The sequence below is a fragment of the Oncorhynchus masou genome, chromosome 27 (assembly GCF_036934945.1).
Source record: "Oncorhynchus masou masou isolate Uvic2021 chromosome 27, UVic_Omas_1.1, whole genome shotgun sequence".
Taxonomy (NCBI): domain Eukaryota; kingdom Metazoa; phylum Chordata; class Actinopteri; order Salmoniformes; family Salmonidae; genus Oncorhynchus; species Oncorhynchus masou.
The window spans coordinates 48,239,362-48,261,857 of NC_088238.1; the positions used below are offsets into that span (position 1 = coordinate 48,239,362).

The 22,496-nt window shown below is 41.8% G+C and overlaps 1 protein-coding gene across 25 annotated transcripts in view; it reads left to right on the forward strand.

The window, feature by feature from the left end:
- Nucleotides 1-22,496, forward strand: part of LOC135516331 (receptor-type tyrosine-protein phosphatase delta-like) — a 606,705-nt gene that overhangs the window by 468,546 nt on the left and 115,663 nt on the right. For all 25 annotated transcript variants that reach the window (XM_064940532.1, XM_064940530.1, XM_064940540.1 and 22 more), the window contains 2 exons: nucleotides 16,465-16,610; nucleotides 18,888-19,029. In XM_064940532.1, coding sequence (XP_064796604.1) covers nucleotides 16,465-16,610; nucleotides 18,888-19,029 — 288 coding nt within the window. The remainder of the gene's footprint in view (nucleotides 1-16,464; nucleotides 16,611-18,887; nucleotides 19,030-22,496) is intronic.

Below are 22,496 nucleotides of genomic sequence, written 5' to 3' on the forward strand. Positions count from 1 at the left end.
AGCTATAGAAACGCACACAAAATCAACTGGGTACATTTTTGGTGCACAATTAGGCTTCAAAGCGGCTCACCACGTTGTTATGGTGTACAATGAGTGTGGTTTTGTAGTTGACTCATCTGGAAACGTAGATACATTTCAAATGGAGCACAGCCAACAAAAACAATGTATTTGTCATTATAACACACTGACATGTGTAAGTATGTAAGTACAAAACAACTGTGTTGTATGCAATATAACACGCCATCACATATATAGATAGCTGTGGTATCTCTACTGTAAATTCCATTTATATTGGCATCAGGGAGATTACACTTCCACCGTTAAAATTATATTAATTTGATGTTAACTCCAACACAATCAATGCTCATCTCAAAACCACTGACCTACTCGTTTGGGGTCGAGTGTTTTGATGAAATCAAAGGAAGTTAAGAAGCGGGACAATTTCCTGCATCTTATTAGCATAATGATATAAACGCTGGAGCGTTTTGCCATGAATCAATACAGACAGTCACATTAGTGTATTAATTTGCTTCTTTTTTATTAAACGGTCATCAAAGGTCAGTGTCTCTCCTGATTAAGGATAAAAAATAACAGGACCAATTGCCTGGGGATGTATCAGTCTTACTGTCAGGCCTCCTTGAGGCTGTCATTAGCTTTGTGTAAAGCTTGCATATGGAGTACATTTTCGATTTTCCATAGTGGTAACTCTTTTCTGTTGGCATACACATATGGTGTACAGTGGTGTAAAGTACCTAAGTAAAAAATACTTTATAGTACTACTTAAGTAGTATTTGGGGTATCTGTACTTTACTATACTATTTATATGTTTGACAACGTGTACTTTTACTCCACTACATTCCTAAAGAAAATATGCACTTTGTATTCCATATAAAAAAACTTACATTTTGAATGCTTAGCAGGACAGGAAAATGGTCCAATTCACACACTTATAAAGAGAACATCCCTGGTCATCCCTACTGCCAATGATCTGTGGACTCGCTAAACACAAATACTGCATGTGTAAATGATGTCTGAGTGTTGGAGAGTGCCCCTGGCTATCTGTAAATAAACCTCTGTTTTTGTGCTGTCTGGATTGTTTAAATATAAGGAATGTGAAATAATTGATACTTATATATATTTTATATATAAGTATCTATATATATATATTTAGCAGTTATATTTACTTTTGATACTTAAGCATATTTAAAACCAAATACTTTTAGACTTTTACCCAAGTAGTATTTTACTGGGTGGCTTTCACTTTTACTTGAGTCATTTTCTATTAAGGTATCTTTACTTTTACTGAACTATGACAATTGGGTACTTTTTCCACCACTGATTGTGTATATTCTGCACAGTGCATCATACATGATCATGAATCCTTGCAAGGCATGTCTGTCAGTTTATCTATATTATTTCATCTTCATTCTCCATTAAAATAAATAAATAAACAAATAACGAAAGTGCCATGGAGATTGATGCATTTGTACACATCTGAGCATGGCTGGACTGCTCTTGTTGTGATGCTGACCCACAGTAACGGGAGATCCCACTTAAGAAATAATATAAATAAACTGACAGACATGCCTTGCAGGGAGGGATTCATGATCATGTATGATACACTTGGTTGACCAAGGACAACAGTGGGTTCTATGACAGCTTCCCACAGAATTATAGAATTATGCATTATCACCCCACCCTCAACAACGGAGATCATGCATCATCAACCACCACCCACCCTCCCCCATCCTGTTCTGTATTCCCCTTTGCAGAAGTTCTAACACTATTATAGTCTCTTCTTCCTTGTGTACTCTCTAGAGAAGTGGTTAGAGATGGCTAGTACACCGCATTGTACAGTATGTTCTAGTCTTCTGCAAGAGCCTGAGAAAACACAGTGTGTATGGAATGTGACATTTGTTACGGCTTGACAACTGGCGTCCATCGGAAATGGCTTGGCACCAGTTGGCCATAACATTTTTGTCTGTTTATGTACACTGTCGAATGCCCTGGAAGGATTCTCGACATAATCCATCTGTGCTTCTATGGAAGCAAATATGAGGCAGACTTTTCCGCTCGGCGGTCGGATGAAAAGACAATTACATGAAAGTACATGCTTTTCTAGCAATAGTATGTGTAGTATAACCAGCTTTATTGGAGTCTTGTTTTGTTGTTGACCATCCTTTTGCTATTTGTTTGATTTCAGGCAAAGATATTGTAATATAAATGAGCTTTTGGCTATATGGATTACAATCAGAGCGTTGGAGACCTACCAACATATGATTTTTCTCTGCTCTGTGTCATTTTGGAATATATCATTTGTTTACAACCCTGTAAGTGAGCATTTCTCATTTGCCAAGATAATCCATCCACCTCACAGGTGTGGCATATCAAGAAGCTGATTAAATGAAATGATCACTACACAGGTGCCCCTTGTGCTGGGGATAATAAAAGTCCACTCAAAAATGTGTAGTTTTGTCACATCACACAATGGCACAGACGTCTCAAGTTTTGAGGGAGTGTGCAATTGGCATGCAGACTGAGGAATGTCCACCAGAGCTTTTGCCAGATAATTCAATTTTCCATTTCTCTACCATAAGCCGCCTACAACGTCGTTTTAGAGAATTTGGCAGCATGTCAAATCAAATCAAATTTGATTGGTCACATACACATATTTAGCAGATGATATTGCGGTTGTAGCGAAATGCTTGTGTTCCTAGTTCCAACAGTGCAGTAGTATCTAACAATTCACAACAATACAGTGGCTTCACCCCCCTTGGCATTTTTCCTATTTTGTTGCCTTACAACCTGGAATTTAAAAAAAACAATTCTGGGGGTTTGTATCATTTGATTTACACAACATGCCTACCACTTTGAAGATGCAATTTTTTTTTTGTATTGTGAAACAAGTAAGAAATAAGACAAAAAACTGTATTTAGCGCCATCCATCATTCCTTCAATTCTGACCAGTTCCTGAAAAACAACCCCACCGCATGATGCTGCCACCACCATGCTTCACTGTGGGGATGGTGTTCTCGGGGGATGAGAGGTGTTGGGTTTGCGCCAGACAAGGCGTTTATCTTGATGGCCAAAAAGCTCAATTGTAGTCTCATCTGACCAGAGTACCTTCTTCCATATGTGTGGGAAGTCTCCCACATGCCTTTTGGCGAGCCCTTTAAGCAATGGCTTTTTTTCTGGCCACTCTTCTGTAATGCCCAGCTCTGTGGAGTGTACGGCTTAAAGTGGTCCTATGGACAGATACTCCAATCTTCGCTGTGGAGCTTTGCAGCCCCTTCAGGGTTATCTTTGGTCTCTTTGTTGTCTCTCTGATTAATTCCCTCCTTGCTTGGTCCGTGAGTTTTGGTGGGCGGCCTTCTTTGGCAGGTTTATTGTGGTGTCATATTTCAATTTTTCAATAATGGATTTAATGGTGCTCCGTGGGATGTTAAAAGTTTCGGATATTTTTTTATAACCCACCCCTGATCTGTACTTCTCCACAACTTTGTCCCTGACCTGTTTGGAGAGCTCCTTGGTGTTCATGGTGCCGCTTGCTTGGTGTTGCGCCTTGATTAGTGGTGTTGCAGACTCTGGGGACTTTCAGAACATGTGTATTTATAGTGAGATCGTGTGACAGATCATGTGACACTTAGACTGCACACAGGGGGATTTATTTAACTAATTATGTGACTTCGGAAGGTAATTGGTTGCAAAATATCTTATTTAGGGGCTTCATAGCAAAGGGGGTGAATACATATGCACGCACCACTTTTCCCTTTTTTTATTTTTTTCATTTCACTTCACCAACTTGGACTATTTTGTGTATGTCCTTTACATGAAATCCAAATAAAAATCCATTTAAATTACAGGTTGTAATGCAACAAAATAGGAAAAACGCCAAGGGGGATGAATAGTTTTACAAGGCACTGTACACACAGATCTAAATGTAAAAAGTATGTAATTAAGAAATATATAAATATTAGGACGAGCAATATCGGAGTGGCATTGACTAAAATACAGTAGAATAGAATACAGTATATACATATGAGATGAGTAAAGTAGTATGTAAACATTATTAAAGTGACTAGTGTTCCATTATTAAAGTGGCCAGTGATTCCATGTCTATGTATAGAGGGCAGCAGCCTCTAAGGTGCAAGGGATAGCCAGCGAGAGATGGCTATTTAACAGTCTGAAGGCATTGAGATAGAAGCTGTTTTTCAGTCTTTGATGCACCTGTACTGACCTAGCCTTCCGGATGGTGGTGGGGTGAACAGGCCGTGGTTCGGGTGGTTGATGTTCTCTATGTTGCTTTTGGCTTTCCCGTGACATCGAGTGCTGTAAGTGTCCTGGTGGGCAGGCAGTGTGCCCCCGGTGATGCGTTGGGCAGATCACACCACCCTCTGGAGAGTCCTGCGGTGCGGGCGGTGCAGTTGCCATACCAGGCCGTGACACAGCCCAACAGGGTGCATTCAATTGGGCATCTGTAAAAGGTTGTGAGGGTCTTAGGGACCAAGCTGAATTTCTTCAGCCTCCAGTGGTTCATTATATCTATATTTTATGGCCAACTGGTGATGTAATCAAAAGGTTTCCATATGGTTAGTCATTTAGCAGATGCTCTTATCCAGAGCAATTAGAGTTAAGTGCCTTACTCATGGGCACATTGACAGATTTTTCACCTAGTCAGCTCAGGGATTTGAACATGCTACCTTTCGGTTACTAGCTCAACATGCTTAACCTCTAGGCTACCACCACATGCGTTTGAAACACTTTTTGATTGAGTATGGTTATTTTAGTTTGAACTAGACAGTTCATCCTTACATTACCATTACACTGGAATAGTATAGGTTATCGTTTCATCATCTATTTTCAAGTCCTCACTGCCCTCGCGTGATAACCGTGGTCCAGTTTGTGGTTGTGGTAGATTTAATGAATTGTTCCATTGCACAGCGGATAACAGAATGAACTAATACATTTTTGCGTTAGTGGGCTGCCACTGCCTATCCTATCAGATAATTAACTTTCACAAATACACTGTGTCGTCTACCAAGCAGAGCCAGGCTGCAGCACAATTAGAATAACTCCTCTCTGCACACTTATTTCCAACCATTGTAAGAAAGACAAACAAATAAAGGCAAATGTCATACTTCTTGGCAACCAAACTTTCAGACCCCTTATTTGTCAACCAACCAGCCTGCAATTTCGCTATTCATACACCAATGAATGAATAATAAATGAATTGGTATGAAAACTGAAAGTCTGAGTGAAGCGATGTCTTCTGCGTGATACTTTGCTGCTTCCCCATTCAACAAGCCGAGCCCAGATGTTCCGAATTCCAACAGGAGGGCTAATGTTTCCACCTCAATCGCTTTTCATGACACTTGGCCTCATGCCGACACTGGCACATTTCAATATTCATTCACCTCCTTCTGTTTGGTTTCCACTACAAAGGGAGATTTCTTTTCATGTGTGCCGTTGGTCACCGCTGTAGCGATCCGGTTCGCTTTGAGCACCGGGGGGCCATTTGAACAAAACCATCTGTTTTCCTGTGCCATTTTTATTAAGTGACAAACTGGATCCCCCCCCCCCCCCGCCCCCACCTTACTAATGTGTCTCGTGGGACACGGTGGCGGAAGGCAGCGGTTGTTAGTGTGTGTGATCTCTTAACGGGTAGACACGTCTGGCCAGAGGATGGTTTGTTCTGCAGTCTCTCCACATCAAGACACTTTTAGTCGTGTATTTCAAACAACCTCTGAAACTCTGAGGAACAGGTGGTGGAGCACAATAACTGTTATCGATTCAGTACAGTACCTGGGCATTGGGATACATAGTACAACTTGGAGCCTTGTATTTATCCTTCAAAGACTGAAGTATAGGACACTTGTATTAATTCCCTCCCATCTACAGTGTGCGGCTTATTGGATAAAAATGACTTATTCCTTCGGGTTATAAGAAAACATTTTTATTCTACAATGACCATTTTAGCCTTAAGCCACACTGCTGTTTTCCATTAAGATTACTAAGTGGTAAAGTATCATTGAATAGATAGTCAAATTTGCTCAATGGACACTTCCACCTTCCTTCTGGAAGGTGGAGAAGGCGAAGAAAACATGAACTTTTCATGCCATCCACTCTTCTCTTCCCTCCCATTCGGCAGTGCTCAGCCTCCCTCTCTCTCCCACATGCTGGAATATCCTCGCACCTTCTCTCCACCCGCTACTTGGGATAGTGTAAAAAAAATGTGTGAGTGTTTCTGTGTAGTTCTGTGTGTGGAGAAGGGGATTGAAGGCACGTAGAACAGAGTTCTGTAGTGCAGTGTACTGCCGTATGGGAGACGAGAGACCATTATCTATTCTTTCTAAAGCAGTTCTCTTTTTTGTACAGAGTGCCCCTGTCCCCAGAGCCCCAGAGCTCAGACCTCACAGAGCAGTGCCACAGAGCATGAGTAATGCAGTCGGACTAACACTGAGGATAGGCCCATATCATTTGAATGGGTTTGAAGGGGAGGAGGGATGAGTGCTGGTCGGTTATCTCTTATTGCGTTGGACTTTCACCTATCATCTCCTAAAATATAATACAGTTATTGTGTTTATAATAATGTTATTAAGTTGTCTCCTTGTATTTGTTAATGAATACATTTCACGTGTTGTGTTTTTGTGCTCAGATCACATATGCAGTAGCAGTAGCGCGGCTCGTATTATCAACTTTATTATGTGACAAGCACGGAGATGTTGACAGAAGAGCGTCGCAGCGCCCCGAACAGTACAGTATTAAACATCCACAGTGAATTTTGTGTACTTTTCCTTATCCAGTAATTAACAATAATTCGGGGACATATCCCTCGTCAAGTAATCACTAATTGCAATAAGAATTCCAGTTCCATTTAAGGCGAGATTACCGATGAGAATGCAATGCAAATCAGTAAACATGTCTAATTAAGCCTTGATTCCTCCCTCTCGCCTGGCCCTTTGTGAGTACACATGGTGTTTCTCCACCAGCAACGAAAAGGCCGTTTTTATCACAAGTGTGCAGATGTAAAGCTGGTTTGTGCGGCTCGAGAGGAGAGGAGAGGTGTGTGTGTGTGTGTGTGTGTGTGTGTGTGTGTGTGTGTGTGTTAGCCGACCCCTCTTTTCTCTTGTAGGAAAGGGATTTATAAAGTAGGATCATCATTTTCATCATAGACATTGGTCCAAAAGGCTAATTAGTCCAGAGAGAGGCGAGCGCTCTTTCAAATGTTCACTCATTTTCATAGCACAACTAAAGTATCCCCTCTAGCCTGTATATTGGAGTTATTCCTGTCCATATAACGTGACCAGAGAAATGTCTCGCCTCTAACTAGGGCCCAGAGTTTTTACCCGTTTGTTCATGTGGTCAGGTTTAACTCCTGTCTCTTAACCAGATTTCGATGATCCGATATCCAAGAGTCATTATCTATTGTATGAATACTGATGCTTTCACCAGTTCCTTAGCAGAATAGAAAAAGTGATTCCTGTCACGATCAAACACCACCACCCTCTTGCCGCCATTACACCACTTCCACTCCTCTTTCTCCTTGGCCAATCCTTGATGGCAACAGTTTCCATTTTGTTCGACTTGGCGAGGGTACGATCATTCATCAATATTTCCGAACTGATACAGCGTGGCGTTAAGACATCAAATGAGGTTAATGGCATCTTTAAATGCTCCCTTTCTTCCCCTGTACATCCAAACGGGAGCGGGTATTTGTCAGACTGCCATCCAAAGTGATAGGATTAATTATAGTCCTACCCTTTCCCTCAGCCCTTCACTCCCACCAAGAGAAAGAATCGGAAATGTGCCCTTTTATGCAAATTAAATTGAAAATGTCACTCAGTATAATTGTTGAAACTGAGCGGTCCTGTACCGGATGTCTACTGTGGGAAAGAGGTATGAACAGGCTCTTCTCTCCCTCTCGATTCATACTCTTAGATCGTCTGGCTGTTATAACACTAAAGAGGTATGAACAGGCTCTTCTCTCCCTCTCGATTCATACTCTTAGATCGTCTGGCTGTTATAACACTAAAGAGGTATGAACAGGCTCTTCTCTCCCTCTCGATTCATACTCTTAAATCGTCTGGCTGTTATAACACTAAAGAGGTATGAACAGGCTCTTCTCTCCCTCTCGATTCATACTCTTAAATCGCCTGGCTGTTATAACACTAAAGAGGTATGAACAGGCTCTTCTCTCCCTCTCGATTCATACTCTTAAATCGTCTGGCTGTTATAACACTAAAGAGGTATGAACAGGCTCTTCTCTCCCTCTCGATTCATACTCTTAAATCGTCTGGCTGTTATAACACTAAAGAGGTATGAACAGGCTCTTCTCTCCCTCTCGATTCATACTCTTAAATCGCCTGGCTGTTATAACACTAAAGAGGTATGAACAGGCTCTTCTCTCCCTCTCGATTCATACTCTTAAATCGTCTGGCTGTTATAACACTAAAGAGGTATGAACAGGCTCTTCTCTCCCTCTCGATTCATACTCTTAAATCATCTGGCTGTTATAACACTAAAGAGGTATGGATAGGCTCTTCTCTCCCTCTCGATTCATACTCTTAGATCGTCTGGCTGTTATAACACTAAAGAGGTATGAACAGGCTCTTCTCTCCCTCTCGATTCATACTCTTAAATCGTCTGGCTGTTATAACACTAAAGAGGTATGAACAGGCTCTTCTCTCCCTCTAGATTCATACTCTTAGATCGTCTGGCTGTTATAACACTAAAGAGGTATGAACAGGCTCTTCTCTCCCTCTCGATTCATACTCTTAGATCGTCTGGCTGTTATAACACTAAAGAGGTATGAACAGGCTCTTCTCTCCCTCTCGATTCATACTCTTAAATCGTCTGGCTGTTATAACACTAAAGAGGTATGAACAGGCTCTTCTCTGCCTCTAGACTCATACTCTTAGATCGTCTGGCTGTTATAACACTAAAGAGGTATGAACAGGCTCTTCTCTGCCTCTAGATTCATACTCTTAAATCGTCTGGCTGTTATAACACTAAAGAGGTATGAACAGGCTCTTCTCTCCCTCTCGATTCATACTCTTAGTATGAACAGGCTCTTCTCTCCCCTCTCGATTCATACTCTTAAATTCTGGCTGTTATAACACTAAAGAGGTATGAACAGGCGCTTCTCTCCCTCTCGATTCATACTCTTAGATCGTCTGGCTGTTATAACACTAAAGAGGTATGAACAGGCTCTTCTCTGCCTCTAGATTCATACTCTTAAATCGTCTGGCTGTTATAACACTAAAGAGGTATGAACAGGCTCTTCTCTCCCTCTCGATTCATACTCTTAGATCGTCTGGCTGTTATAACACTAAAGAGGTATGAACAGGCTCTTCTCTGCCTCTAGATTCATACTCTTAGATCGTCTGGCTGTTATAACACTAAAGAGGTATGAACAGGCTCTTCTCTGCCTCTAGATTCATACTCTTAAATCGTCTGGCTGTTATAACACTAAAGAGGTATGAACAGGCTCTTCTCTCCCTCTCGATTCATACTCTTAGATCGTCTGGCTGTTATAACACTAAAGAGGTATGAACAGGCGCTTCTCTCCCTCTCGATTCATACTCTTAGATCGTCTGGCTGTTATAACACTAAAGAGGTATGAACAGGCTCTTCTCTCCCTCTAGATTCATACTCTTAGATCGTCTGGCTGTTATAACACTAAAGAGGTATGAACAGGCTCTTTCTCTCCTCTAGATTCATACTCTTAGATCGTCTGGCTGTTATAACACTAAAGAGGTATGAACAGGCTCTTCTCTCCTCTCGATTCATACTCTTAAATCGTCTGGCTGTTATAACACTAAAGAGGTATGAACAGGCTCTTCTCTCCCTCTCGATTCATACTCTTAGATCGTCTGGCTGTTATAACACTAAAGAGGTATGAACAGGCTCTTCTCTCCCTCTAGATTCATACTCTTAGATTGTCTGGCTGTTATAACACTAAAGAGGTATGAACAGGCGCTTCTCTCCCTCTCGATTCATACTCTTAAATGGCCTGGCTGTTAGAACACTACCCGTGGCGAAGGCTCAATAGCTTGAAATGTTTTTGCCATTGCGAGTCGAAGCTCCGCTCTCAGATAATTTTGAGGAGAATGTCTCGGGGCTATGTTTGGCTGGACACGTATTCTCAAAACAGAAGCATTTCCCGAGGAGAATTTTGCGTCATCATTCCTTATTTTCCACAAAGCTTTGAAAATGCATATTGTCACAAAGGTATGATATACTTTTTTTCCAAATCAAATCAGTTTAAAACCAGTGTAACCTCTGAATGATTACTGTAGTTTTGCCAAAACAGTGGCCATATTTTGTGACAAAAGCTCTCAATGTGCATTTTCCCTGTTGCATCATGCCTCCGTAACTTCTCTAGAAAAGGTAGTTAAAAGGCAGTCTCAAATCACAGAGCCCTAATCAAATAATTTGGCAAAACAATGGGGCCTTTTTCCAACTCCTCTCCGAGCTCTCTCACACACTGGTCTTTCTGTTGTGCCAATAAGAATTGAGAAAGCAATGTGTGCTTTTCGTAGCTAGCCACAGTAACAAGCTCTGTACAGCAGCTGTCTCTACAGCAACAGCGGACATATTTTATATTTTAATCTCCCATAATGCTCAGAGATGGATCCCAACTGATCTCAACTTTTGAGCCTACCATGACCTCATTGGCGGATCAGACTATTACTTAAAGTGAGCTAGCTGGGGGGGAGTGGCTAGAATGATTGTGGCCACATTTTCCTCATGAGGTCAGGTGGAAACCTTTTTAGATTAGAATAAAACCTTTACTATCCAAGATTTCCCATTCGTCTGCCTCCCATTAGACATTAAGGTAATCACATTAAAAAAAACATCACATTTAGCAGTCTGAGCAGTAAAGAGTGCAAGCTACAGAGGAGGCTGGGAAGATCCTGCTATAGCCCAACGGCTCTGTTAAAAAGTACTTAACCCACCCTCCCCCTGTTAAGATCCAGCAATAAATACCCACTGCCAGTCGTGAAAGTCTCTCTGCCACACATGTCCCCGGACACGGCGCTCTTAAGAGCGGCAAGGGCTTTTCAGTCACCAAATTATTAATACTGTGTCTACCCAGGTTAAATTGAGTGGGATGCTTTGAAGCGTGACTTCTTTTTCATTAAACTTAGTGAATACGGACAAGGTTATATAATGACCCGCTGGAGAGTAGAACAGCGTTAGCGCAGGCACAACATCACTAACCTTTTAGCTTGCACCGGGCTTTACATTTTTCATTTGTTTGCAGGCGACAGCTTAACAGCGGATTAGCAGAGCTAGCCTCTGTATTAAATTAGGTAGATGCAAGGCATGCACAGCGAAGAAGCCACTGAGGTGCCGATCCAAAGTGATGACCGGGCATGATGGGTAATTGTAAGTGTTGTTGTTTTTTTGCCGTCATCCTCTCCTAAAATATTCTGACCATAGAGAAGCACAAAATGTTTGTTTGTTTGTTTGTTTTACTCAAAAGCTATTTATTTTCCCTCTTGTCATAACCATTGGCTATAAGCTCTTTCTCAGACACCCAAATGGCATAACTAACAGATTTTTTGACAGGACGATATTTGATGTCACACCCTTGTCTTGACTTTGCTAAATATATATTTGATAAACGGAGACTCCAATGTAGATGCTGTAATTTTACCTTTGTCACTGTTAAGTCAGACAGGGAGACATATATATATATGGTGGTACAAAGCTCTTTCTTTTGTGTTGGCCAGAACATGGCGAGTACACCAGAGAGGCACTGCTTGTAGATATCTGTATCTATTTATATAAAACAGAGGACCTGCCTGACTGGAGAAGATGCAGCGCAGTCTCCCTCAGGTTTCTGTGGCACCCCCTCTGCTTTTAAATCTACATTTAGACAATAGCTAGTAACAGAGGTATCATCGTCTGCATCGCTCCTGAGCTCTCCCCTTTCATTCGCTGAGCAAAACAACAGATCATAGTATGTTTAAAAGGAGTAGTTAGGAGGCACAGGGTCTGACACCGAGTCAGATATTTTCTGCGCCCCCCTAATCCCCAATGGTGAAGGTTAGTGTAATCTGATCCTAGATCTGTGGTGAGGGACAACATCTGGGGGTTTGATTATGATATCTACTACCCTTGTCTCTGAAAACACCATTTCCTCAGTGTCACACCTCAATCATTCCCCATGGCGAGATGACTTTTCCCCTCCCTCTCACCGCCATCCCGAGTCCCCGTACGTGTCATCATAGTCCATCACAGCCCACGCAGGGAGAGGCGTAGAGCCGTAATAGATGGCCCCCCGAGCAAACAGCCCAACAGCATATCAAGCATATCGTGTGTGTGTGTGTGAGTGTGTGTGCGCTGATTTCCCAGTCACATGTCAATGGAAGCCCAGCTGCCAGCTTGTTGATGTGCCCTTTTCATTACAGGCAACACATCTTATGTCATTTCTTTATTAACCCTTCAGGTTAATTTGTTCAGTTTCAGTACTGCCTGACGATCATACACAGACACACACACACACAGATGAGGTGACTCAGCCGCTTCTAGTATTATTGCCGCTGTGTGGCCCCTAATGGCCCACTGAAGTGATTGATAAAAGGAATTCCGTTGTTGGACACAGGGACAGATGGAGTCAAAACTCATACTGCATCTCGCCTCTCAAGCTGAGCAGGGATGTCTCCCACTGCAAAGCCTTTTAGATAAAAGGGTTACAAAGGGGTTCTTCGGCTGTCCCCATAGGAGAACCCTATTTGGTTGCAGGTAAAACTCTTTTTGGGTCCCAAAACGGTTATACTCGGAAAGAAAGGGTTCATTTCAAACTTTTTAGAGTATCACAACCACTTCTGAGAGCAGATTACCTCAGTGTGTAATCCCTCGCATGTGTTGTGTGTCCATGGAGCCATACTGTATGTGTACAATGAATTCATTGTTTGTAAAAGAGAGGATTGCAATTCTTTGAAGAGATCAACAATGAGTCAATCAATTCATTTCATGGAATTAGATGCTTAATCAAACCATGGCCCCAGATGACGTGGGTACGAGGTGCTGATTCTGAGCAACATTAAAAAGAAGGGTTAATGTCATATAGTGTGAAATTCAATTCAAAATCAACTGTAAATCTCTCATGGCTGTAGACACATGCCACAGTTGGACAAAGAAAACACTGTTCCTGTCTACTACTCTCACTCTCTCCTCCCCTTTACATTTCTGTACCTCATTGCCTTTACACTTGACTAGTTGTGCTGAATTGCGAGCACCAATTAGGGCTTAGAGAACCCTCACATGGACTATCAGAGCCTTGCCAGGGCCCTTATCAAGTGCATGTCTCATTTGTGCGGGATACAAGCCTGATGCCAAGTGGGTGGTTTTCCAGGGATTATCAATGTGAAGTAGCGAGATGTTCTCCACACACTGTTAAACACGTGTGGTCGTGGCTGTTATGTGGGATAGTTATCCAAAAGTTAGGTGACTCTATAAGAGGAGGTTATAAAATCCTCCTCCAACCCCTTTTCCTGTATAGTCTGTCTGTGATCTAGCACACCTGTTGCTACTACTTGATTCCCATGATTACCTTGATTAGCTCAATCAGGTGTGTTGGAGCAGGGCTGGAACAAAATCCTGCATGCCCAGAAGCTCTTTGGGAAGGAGGTTTGGCCACCCCTGTTCTGGAAGATTCTGAGGTGGAAAGCCGGTTATAGCTCTTCTATTTAGCGAGGTGAGCTCAGTCCAATGTCACTGTTAGCATGCTAGCTGCCAAGAGCCATGTCGGACATCAATCATCACCTGACTTCTGTTTCTCTGTAATGTTTTGGGAAATGGTGGCCTCGCTCATTAGAGACAAAATGGGGGATCAGGGGCCAGGAGATGTAAGGCATCGACACAGCAGATAACATGGGACTCATGGACTCATTTTAAAATGTGAATATTTTGAGTTCTGAAAACATCTGACAAACCTTGATTTGGGAGTGAACTGTCACTTTACGACAGGAGCTGGGGGTAAGGCCTATTCCTTTGTTCAAAGAGAAATAAATAGTTAACAACTTAACAACAAGGACAGGTGGCGGAAACAAATATCACATTTCCTTGTCTCACAGTATCACATGGCACAAAGCGACTTACTTGCCCGTTTTGTTAATTAACATAACACTTGCAACTGCCGTAAACTGATTCCTCTGTCTAACTTTCTAAAAGGAGTGGTAGAGTGTGATAATGTGGAGTGTGAGAGCATTGCTGGAAATGGATATAAAGACCATATGTGGTTCCATGTAGCTCCAAACTTATTTCCAGTGTATTGGTGCTGCACACTGCTTAGTGTTAAGTGCTTCATTTTTCATACTTGTAAGGGATCCATGTTCTGCATAATTCATGTGTGGATGGGCCTGACTCTGGAGGTACCTTAGATAAATATTTAAATGCCAAAGTACCCACTACAATGTGACAGGTGGGCCCCACATTCTACCAGACACATCTCTGGCACTCTGGCACTCCCTCCTATTCACTAACACAGTGCAGAACCTCACACACAAGGATAGAGCATGGTGGCTTCGCTCATTAGAGACAAAATGGAGGAGCCAGGGGCTTGGGGCTAGGAGATGTATGTCCCGTAAAGCAGCATACACATAATACCATGTGTGATACAAAAAAGTCTCGATAGATGTGGCTCGGAGCGCTGAATGAGCTATTTCTGTAAAATATGACTGGCTCACTGTAATGTAATGTTCAGGATACCAGTGGCTCATGTTCATACACAACAAGAGAGGGAAAAGGTTACTGTGCCATTCTGTAGAGTCGGCTTCAATACACCCGGCTGCTAGCTTAGCCTTCTTCCCCTTTAGCGACTGTTTCTCTTGCTAAATGAAATCAAATTGCATTCGTCACATGCTTCGTAAACAAAAGGTGTGGATTAACAGTGAAATACTTACTTACAGGCCCTTCTCAACAGGGCAGAGAGATGAAAATAGAGAAATAATATAAAAGTAAGACAGGAAATAATAAAAGCAATGGTAGATACACAATGAGTAATGATAACTTGACTATATACAAGGGGTACCAGTACTGGGTCGACGTGCAGGGGTACTAGGTAATTGAGATATCTACATAAAGCTAGCAATAAAGTGACAATCACCGGGAATATTGTGCAACTATGTGAAGCCTCATCAAAATAGCATAACAGCAAATCCATACCTTAATGTCTGATTCCCAATAATAAACTCAAAGTACCTTAATAAGATGTTGATTGGCTAGGTTGGTTGTCTTTCTTATGGTAGCATCAGGCTTGGTGGTAATTGACAACTTTTGTTATTGTGGTTTGCTTTGAATCAGTCCAGCTAGGAGCTTGCCACCTGTGCAGGCTTTTATTAATTAACACATCTTAGACTTGAAGGAGTTGTGTGTATTTATTGCGGGAGCATGTATCTTGATCCTTATCCTCGTCCTGTTTTTTTATCCCTGCCTCCTGTACATTGTGGTCGTTGACAAATAAAAGTCTTTTTTGCTGTCGTAGTGTTTCAAATGTCACCCGGCGTTTTTCTGTCAGTCAATGTAAACATTTGCATGGCAAGGTTTGGCCTTGACTGTACACGCCAGGTACAATGAGCACAGCCTGTGTTTTACTCAATGTCAACCTTCACCTTTGAAACGGGTCAACCTGCAACGAGATTGGAGTATTGTAGTCAGCAGGAAGATGATGGAATTAGCATTTCTACCATAGCAGTTTGTGCTAAACAGCTCCTGTTTGTCTTGCACACTCACTGGGGGTGGATGTGAAGTAGCGAGATGTTCATTTTCAGCTGGTATTTACAACAGGAATGTTCATTGAAGTATGCTCATGAAATGACTGAATGCATCCCACAGTGTGTTTTCAATACATAGGCAGACACACTGTTTAAATGTAAATACATCACTAAACCTTCACCCCTAATCTTTTATTCCTACACTGGGGCGGCAGGGTAGCGTAGTGGTTAGAGCATTGGACTCGTGACCGGAAGGTTGCAAGTTCAAACCCCCGAGCTGAAAAGGTACAAATCTGTCGTTCTGCCCCTGAACAGGCAGTTAACCCACTGGCCTAGGCTGTCATTGAAAATAAGAATTTGTTCTAAACTGACTTGCCTGGTAAAATAAAATATGTAGTCCCTATACTGTATTGCACTCCAAATTGATGACTTAATTTACAACACTATAATTTATTTACTACAAGGATTATATCTGTATTCCTACTTCTCTTGAATGCATCCTTATACAAGTATCTGATCTTATATTTCCACATTGAGAAGCAATGCAGGCTCCAAACAGAGTTTGTTTTGACCTCCAAAGACAATCCTCTTAGCGATACCGTGCAACTGCTGAAATCGGAAACTTTGTGACCTTCTGGTGTGAGCACGTTGATAAGGGAGAGAAATGGCTTGCTCTCTGCAACACTTAGCCCCCACACTAACTATTTATGTCCTCTCTCACCCCCCCTCTTCTTTCCAGCACCACCAAAGTTTTTAAGAACCCCCAATGACCAAACAGGCGTGCAAGGAGGCGTGGCGTCCTTCATTTGCCAAGCGACGGGAGACCCACGCCCCAAGATCGTTTGGAACAAGAAGGGGAAGAAAGTCAGCAACCAGAGATTTGAGGTATTAGGTCTATTGTTCTGATGTAAAATGCTCGACAAAAATGGGAATGCTCAACAGTGCTTTTGGTCCTCCCCCAAACCCCTAACACATAATCCCCCCCCCTTGCCCAAACCTCCTTTGCCACCACGCATTAGCAGGCTCTAATAATCACGCTGGCCCAGGCCGTCTGACATGCTTGAGTTATAATGAGCAAGTACACAGAGATCTGGTTACAGATTTGTAATTAAAGAAAGAAAAGAAAGGATGAAAGAAAGGGGGGAAGAAATGGTGTGCCTCAGATACCTATATTAATGCTGTGTTTGGCTGCCTTATGCAAAACGAGAGCGATGTAGCTCTGTGGTTCAAAGCTCTTTTGCTTTGTGGCATCTTTATCTAAATGCATGTCCCCCTCCCTGCTTGGCTTGGCTGCAAGCTTTGATTTGTTCTTCTCTTTAATCGCCATGACAAATAACAAATCTTCTCCGAACACCGATAAGATTTCTATTAATTTCTGTGTCATTCCCTTTCGGAGTGTATCATAGTGTGGCTTCTTGCCACACTACTACTCAGCAGTAGTGGTTTTATCTGGGTTTGGAGAACCTTCTCGCATCTTTGGCATCTCACACGCCGGGCAGAAATCGAATCTTATCAGAGTGCATCGCATTTGCGCCGCTCCACGTGCTGAATGCTAACACGCTAGCTTGCTAACACTCCTTTCGCCGCCGCGAAGATTGCTTGCTTGCGTGCAACCACCCTCATTCCCAGCTCACGTGCCGCCGCCTCCTCATCCCTAACAAAGCCCATTTCCCTTTACAGAAACACTGAGACTTTCTCAATCCCATTTTCTTTCTCTTTGAGTTTGAAATGGGGAAGGGAGCACTTTTACTTACCATCATCACATGCTCTTGCAATGATTGCCCAAATGTACCATTGTCGCTTGGCCACTGAACCGTCAAGGTGTTTTGTTAAACTAACACGTGAAATGATATGCTCTGAACTGTACCAATGAGTATCGAGGCCGGCCTCTGTACATGTGTGTCTGGGTGTGTGCTTATGTGCCTGTATGCGTGCGTGTATGAAGCAGAGGTTCTTACCAGTCCATTGTTGTATGTAAACCTACCTAAAAATGCTTAAAAATGAGTTATGATACAGGGCTTTCTAAAAACAGTGAGTATAAAGCATGCAACGATAGCTGTAAAAGCTACAAAACACCTGTTTGTGAACATTTTATGTGTCGTCCGTCCAAAACAATCGGTCATGTCTTTTTGTACTACTATCACGTCATGGTGATAACAATTGTTCGTTACTGTTTATCGAACCACATTTAATTGTTTGTTAATGTTCTGTCCCATTTGATATATTTCAATGTGATATATATATTTTTTTGAAATAGTGTGTCAACTTTAAGAGTGGGGCGAACCAAAATTAACATAAAATATAAAAACAGACATAAAAGTTAAAGTGGCCAATGGATACTTTCCCATTCTTAAAGTTAGTTGTCCACTTTGGTTATTTTCCCAATAATTAGTACACAAGATAAACTCATATTTCGGATTGAAAGTTGATGTCAGAGAGTTGTGAGCCATCTTTAAATTGATATTATGTTTAATCTTCCAATACATTACTATATAATAATAAGCTCTCTGAACACAACTTCTCTTGTAATAACTATACCAGTGGGTAGCCAATCATAAACACAATCATAGACAACAGTCTAAGGGCATAACTAGCCATACAAAACATTGATCAATATTGACAATTGTTACAGATACCAGTATCCTGTGTGTGTATCCTGTGTGTGATGTAATTATTATCTACATGCTACAGACATGGGATATTTTCCTCTTACACTCACAATGCGTGGGTTCTATATCAATTGCCTAAAACTCCATCCTCTCCTCGTCTCCTCCCCTTCACCTGCACATAATTGAAAACACATGCCTCAGGCTGACTTTCACCTGGTCAGTTGTCTCAGGTCAGAGCAATAAATGAGAGAAGGTGAGTGGATGGTGGATGCACTTTTTAGACAATTCAGAAAGAGCCCATATACTCCCAAACACTCAAATAAGGTGCTTTTATTAAGAGCTGATATTAGCATAGAGTATGAGGTTTTACTTTCCATAGCAGCTTTCATAGTTTTCTGACGGGAAGCACAGTGTGTTTGGCACCGTCAAGTGTTGTAGGCCAAATGTGTTTATTCTCTGCTGCAGGAGTGGTTGGAATTGCTCTGCGCAAGCTTCCGTCACCGATTGTGAACAAAAAAACTCCTTTAACATATCTTGTTTCTCGCACCTGCAGGTGATTGAGTTCGATGACGGCTCTGGCTCGGTGTTGAGAATTCAGCCCTTGCGTACGCCCCGAGACGAAGCCATATACGAGTGCGTCGCCTCCAACACTGTTGGAGAGCTGAGTGCAACTACGAGACTCACTGTTTTACGTGGTAGGTGCTACTTTCTCTGCAACCGAAATGCTAACTCTTGTTCATTTAACTCTCAGTTTCTTCAACTAACCAACCAGGTAAGCTAGACTTTCTTTGTTTCTATGTCTCTGCTGTCCTCTTTCTTTTCCCTTTCAACACATATAGTTGAATATCAGGTTTTGGTTCCACTCATGTTGAATGTACTGACTTAATTAGTCTTACTCAATTAGTAACTTAGCCAAATAAGTTGGATTTTCTAAATCAATTAACACATTTTCAAACATTTTCCTGACATGATAATTAAGATGCTGGTTGAGTTATGCAAAGTAGTTTCTATTTCTGTATCTTGGTGTTCTAATGGAAAGTTGAGCGATATTCAAATCACATTTAATTTGGCTTATCTGCTTCTGCTTTAATATTCACTTAACTGGAGAGAAAGAAATGGCTCTTTGAATCAGGTTTAAAACAATGAAATGTCTCAAATGTAAGTGGCTCATTCCATCATATAGGTCATGAATTATCATGTTTTAGCCCCTCTTATAATTTAACTGTATAACTAAACGAGTTTCCTATATTTGGTTGTCACTTTGTAATACTTGCAGTTGCTTGAGATATATGCACTGTCATAGGAAGTGCAAATTCACAATAGTTTAATTTGAATACAAACATTTGTTGCATATCATAAGTTATTTGCTTGCACCACAATCATAATCACTAGCACATACCGTACATATAAAAAGCAAATGCTTATCTTGATTCCACACAACATCCTATTGAAATACTAAAGCCCACTGTCCCGGGACTCAAAAAGACAATGTGGTTTTAGACCTATCTCCCTAAAGCAGACTTGTTATGTTCTGAATGGAGAAAATGCCTATAAAATGCCTTGGCGCTCTGAATGAGGTGTGTTCCATTATCCTCCACAATTACACAGCATGGAAAATGAGTTCCTATTGAGTGGGGAGCTCCCCACCTAAAGGAATGAGCTGGCTTGACGACTCTCTGAAGCGCCTTGTCATCTCTTCCTTATCTCCACCGCCGAGGCGAACACAAGGCCCCTGGCACGGTCCCCGAGGGCCCACTGAAAGGGAAAGGTGGCAGATTCCCATGCAGCCTCCCCCCATGTTTACACTATGGCTCGGTGTGTGTGTGTGTGTGTGTTTTATGAATTTGTAACATGCAGGCACATACTGTATACACACACACACACACACACACACACACACACACACACACACACACACACACACACACACACACACACACACACACACACACACACTTACACAGAGACAGGCGAGGGAAATGAGTGTCATTGTATCTGCTTCACAGACCCTATGCCTCTCAGCTCGGCTAAGGCATTAGCATGTAAAGTGCCTTCAGAAAATATTCACACCCGTTGACTTTTTCCACATTTTGTTGTGTTACAGTCTGAATTGAAAATTGATTAAATTGTGAATTTGTGTTACTGGCCTACACACAATGCCCCATAATGAGGAATTATGGATTATGGATGGTGTATGAGCCACTACAAAATACAGGCGTCCTTCCTAACTCAGTTGCCGGAGAGGAAGGAAAACACTCAGGGATTTCACCTTGAGGCCAATGGTGGTTTTAAAACAGTTTAATGGATGTGATAGGAGAAAACTGAGGATGGATCAACAACATTGTAGTTACTCCACAATACTAACCTAAATAACAGAGTGAAAAGAAGGAAGCCTGTACAGATTAAAAATATTCTAAAACATGCATCCTGTTTGCCATAAGGAACTAAAGTCAAACTGCAAAAAATGTGGCAAGGAAATTAAATCCAACTGAATACCACTCTTCATATTTTCAAGCATGGTGGTGACTGCATCATGTTATGGGTATGCTTTTAGCAGAACAATAACCTAAAACACACTGGGGTTGCTTACAAAGTGGCCTAGTTACAGTTTTGACTTAAATCGACTTAAGAATCTATGGCTGTCTTGCAATGATCTATAAAAACTAAGAGAGTTGCACACTATGTATAAACACAGTAATTTATTGGGAAACCACCAACGTTTCGGCATCACTGTGCCTTCTTCTAGCAATGATCAATAACCCACAGGCTACAACACAACAAAATGTGAAACAAGTAAATGGGGTATGAAAACTTTCTGTAGGCACTCTAGTAATGTTACCAGTCCCTAGTTCCCTATCTCTCCTGGTGTCCTATCGCCGCTTTGACGATGAGTGAAGCCACATAGCCCGCAGCAGAAAGCCCTTCTGTGTTGCAATAAAGTAATGCTTTCTGGTCAAGCCAGGTGAGAGCCAGATCTCTCTCACTCACTCAGGCATGCACCAGACGCCCAGATATACACACACACTTTCACATCCACATAAACCCTCAACAGATTTGCCAAACTCTACCTGAATGAGCACATTCAACAACAAAACAAATCTTGTCTTAACACCTGCTTTTCTCTAGAATGTGTTTCTGGCCAGCAAAACCAACCAAAGTCAAACATTGTTGAAGTTGTGTTCTAGAATGCAACTTCTTTTGGAGGCCTCATGTCTTATTCATGTAGTCTACTGAGCTAGAATGCAAGTGCCCGTTGCAAGGTCAAGCTTTTTACGTTAGAGAGTGGGGTGGTAGGGTACAGTTATAGGGCAGTGTAAGGGTAGTGTACTTTTACAATGTTACAGAACAATGCATAATACATAACACAAAAAGGCGTAGACATACTATTCTATCTCTGCTCTGTTCCAAAAATAGTCTACGTATCTCCGACATGATTCTGTATCTCCCTTGGAGAATATATCTGTATTTGCGGCCATTTTGTGAAAGAGCCATGTAGAAAATTCCTCTGCCTTGTACTTTATTTGGGGCTTGATACACCAAAAAGTAAAATCTGAGTTCAATCTGTCGGCGTAGCTAGGAGCTTTGGAGATTCTATCTCTAACCTTGTATTCCTCTTGCCGAGATGCAACAGACGGAATAGATACATGAACAAATCACAGATGAAGACCCTACTAATATAGTGATACATATAAAGGGATCGTTCATTTAGTTCATTTGAGCTCCAGTGGCCTGTGCTAGGAGATTGGTTAGCATCTGTTTCTGGTAGCTAGCTCCAGGGGAAGATAATGGATAATTCCATAAAGAGGGAAAAGTAACATTGTTGTAATTGCCACAGCAATGAAGAGTCAGGCCTGCGAGGTGAAGAATCCAGTGGCAGAGATATTAGCATTTGGGTGGGCTGCGGACTTGATAGAAAACGCCATTAGTAATGAACTTCTCTGTCTTAGAGAAAGTCATTTGCGTGAAAGGCAACCCTGCGAGTGTAATGATGTTTGTACCCAGAATCTACTTTTCCAATGAATGAGGGACCTAATTTGCATATTGCATTTTTTCCTGTTTCTTTCTCTTCCCCCCCTCCATTTTGATCAACACGGAGATGACTTAAGTCATGTCATATGTAATACGGGTGTTTGAATGAAGGTTATATGATTTGAGATTGAAA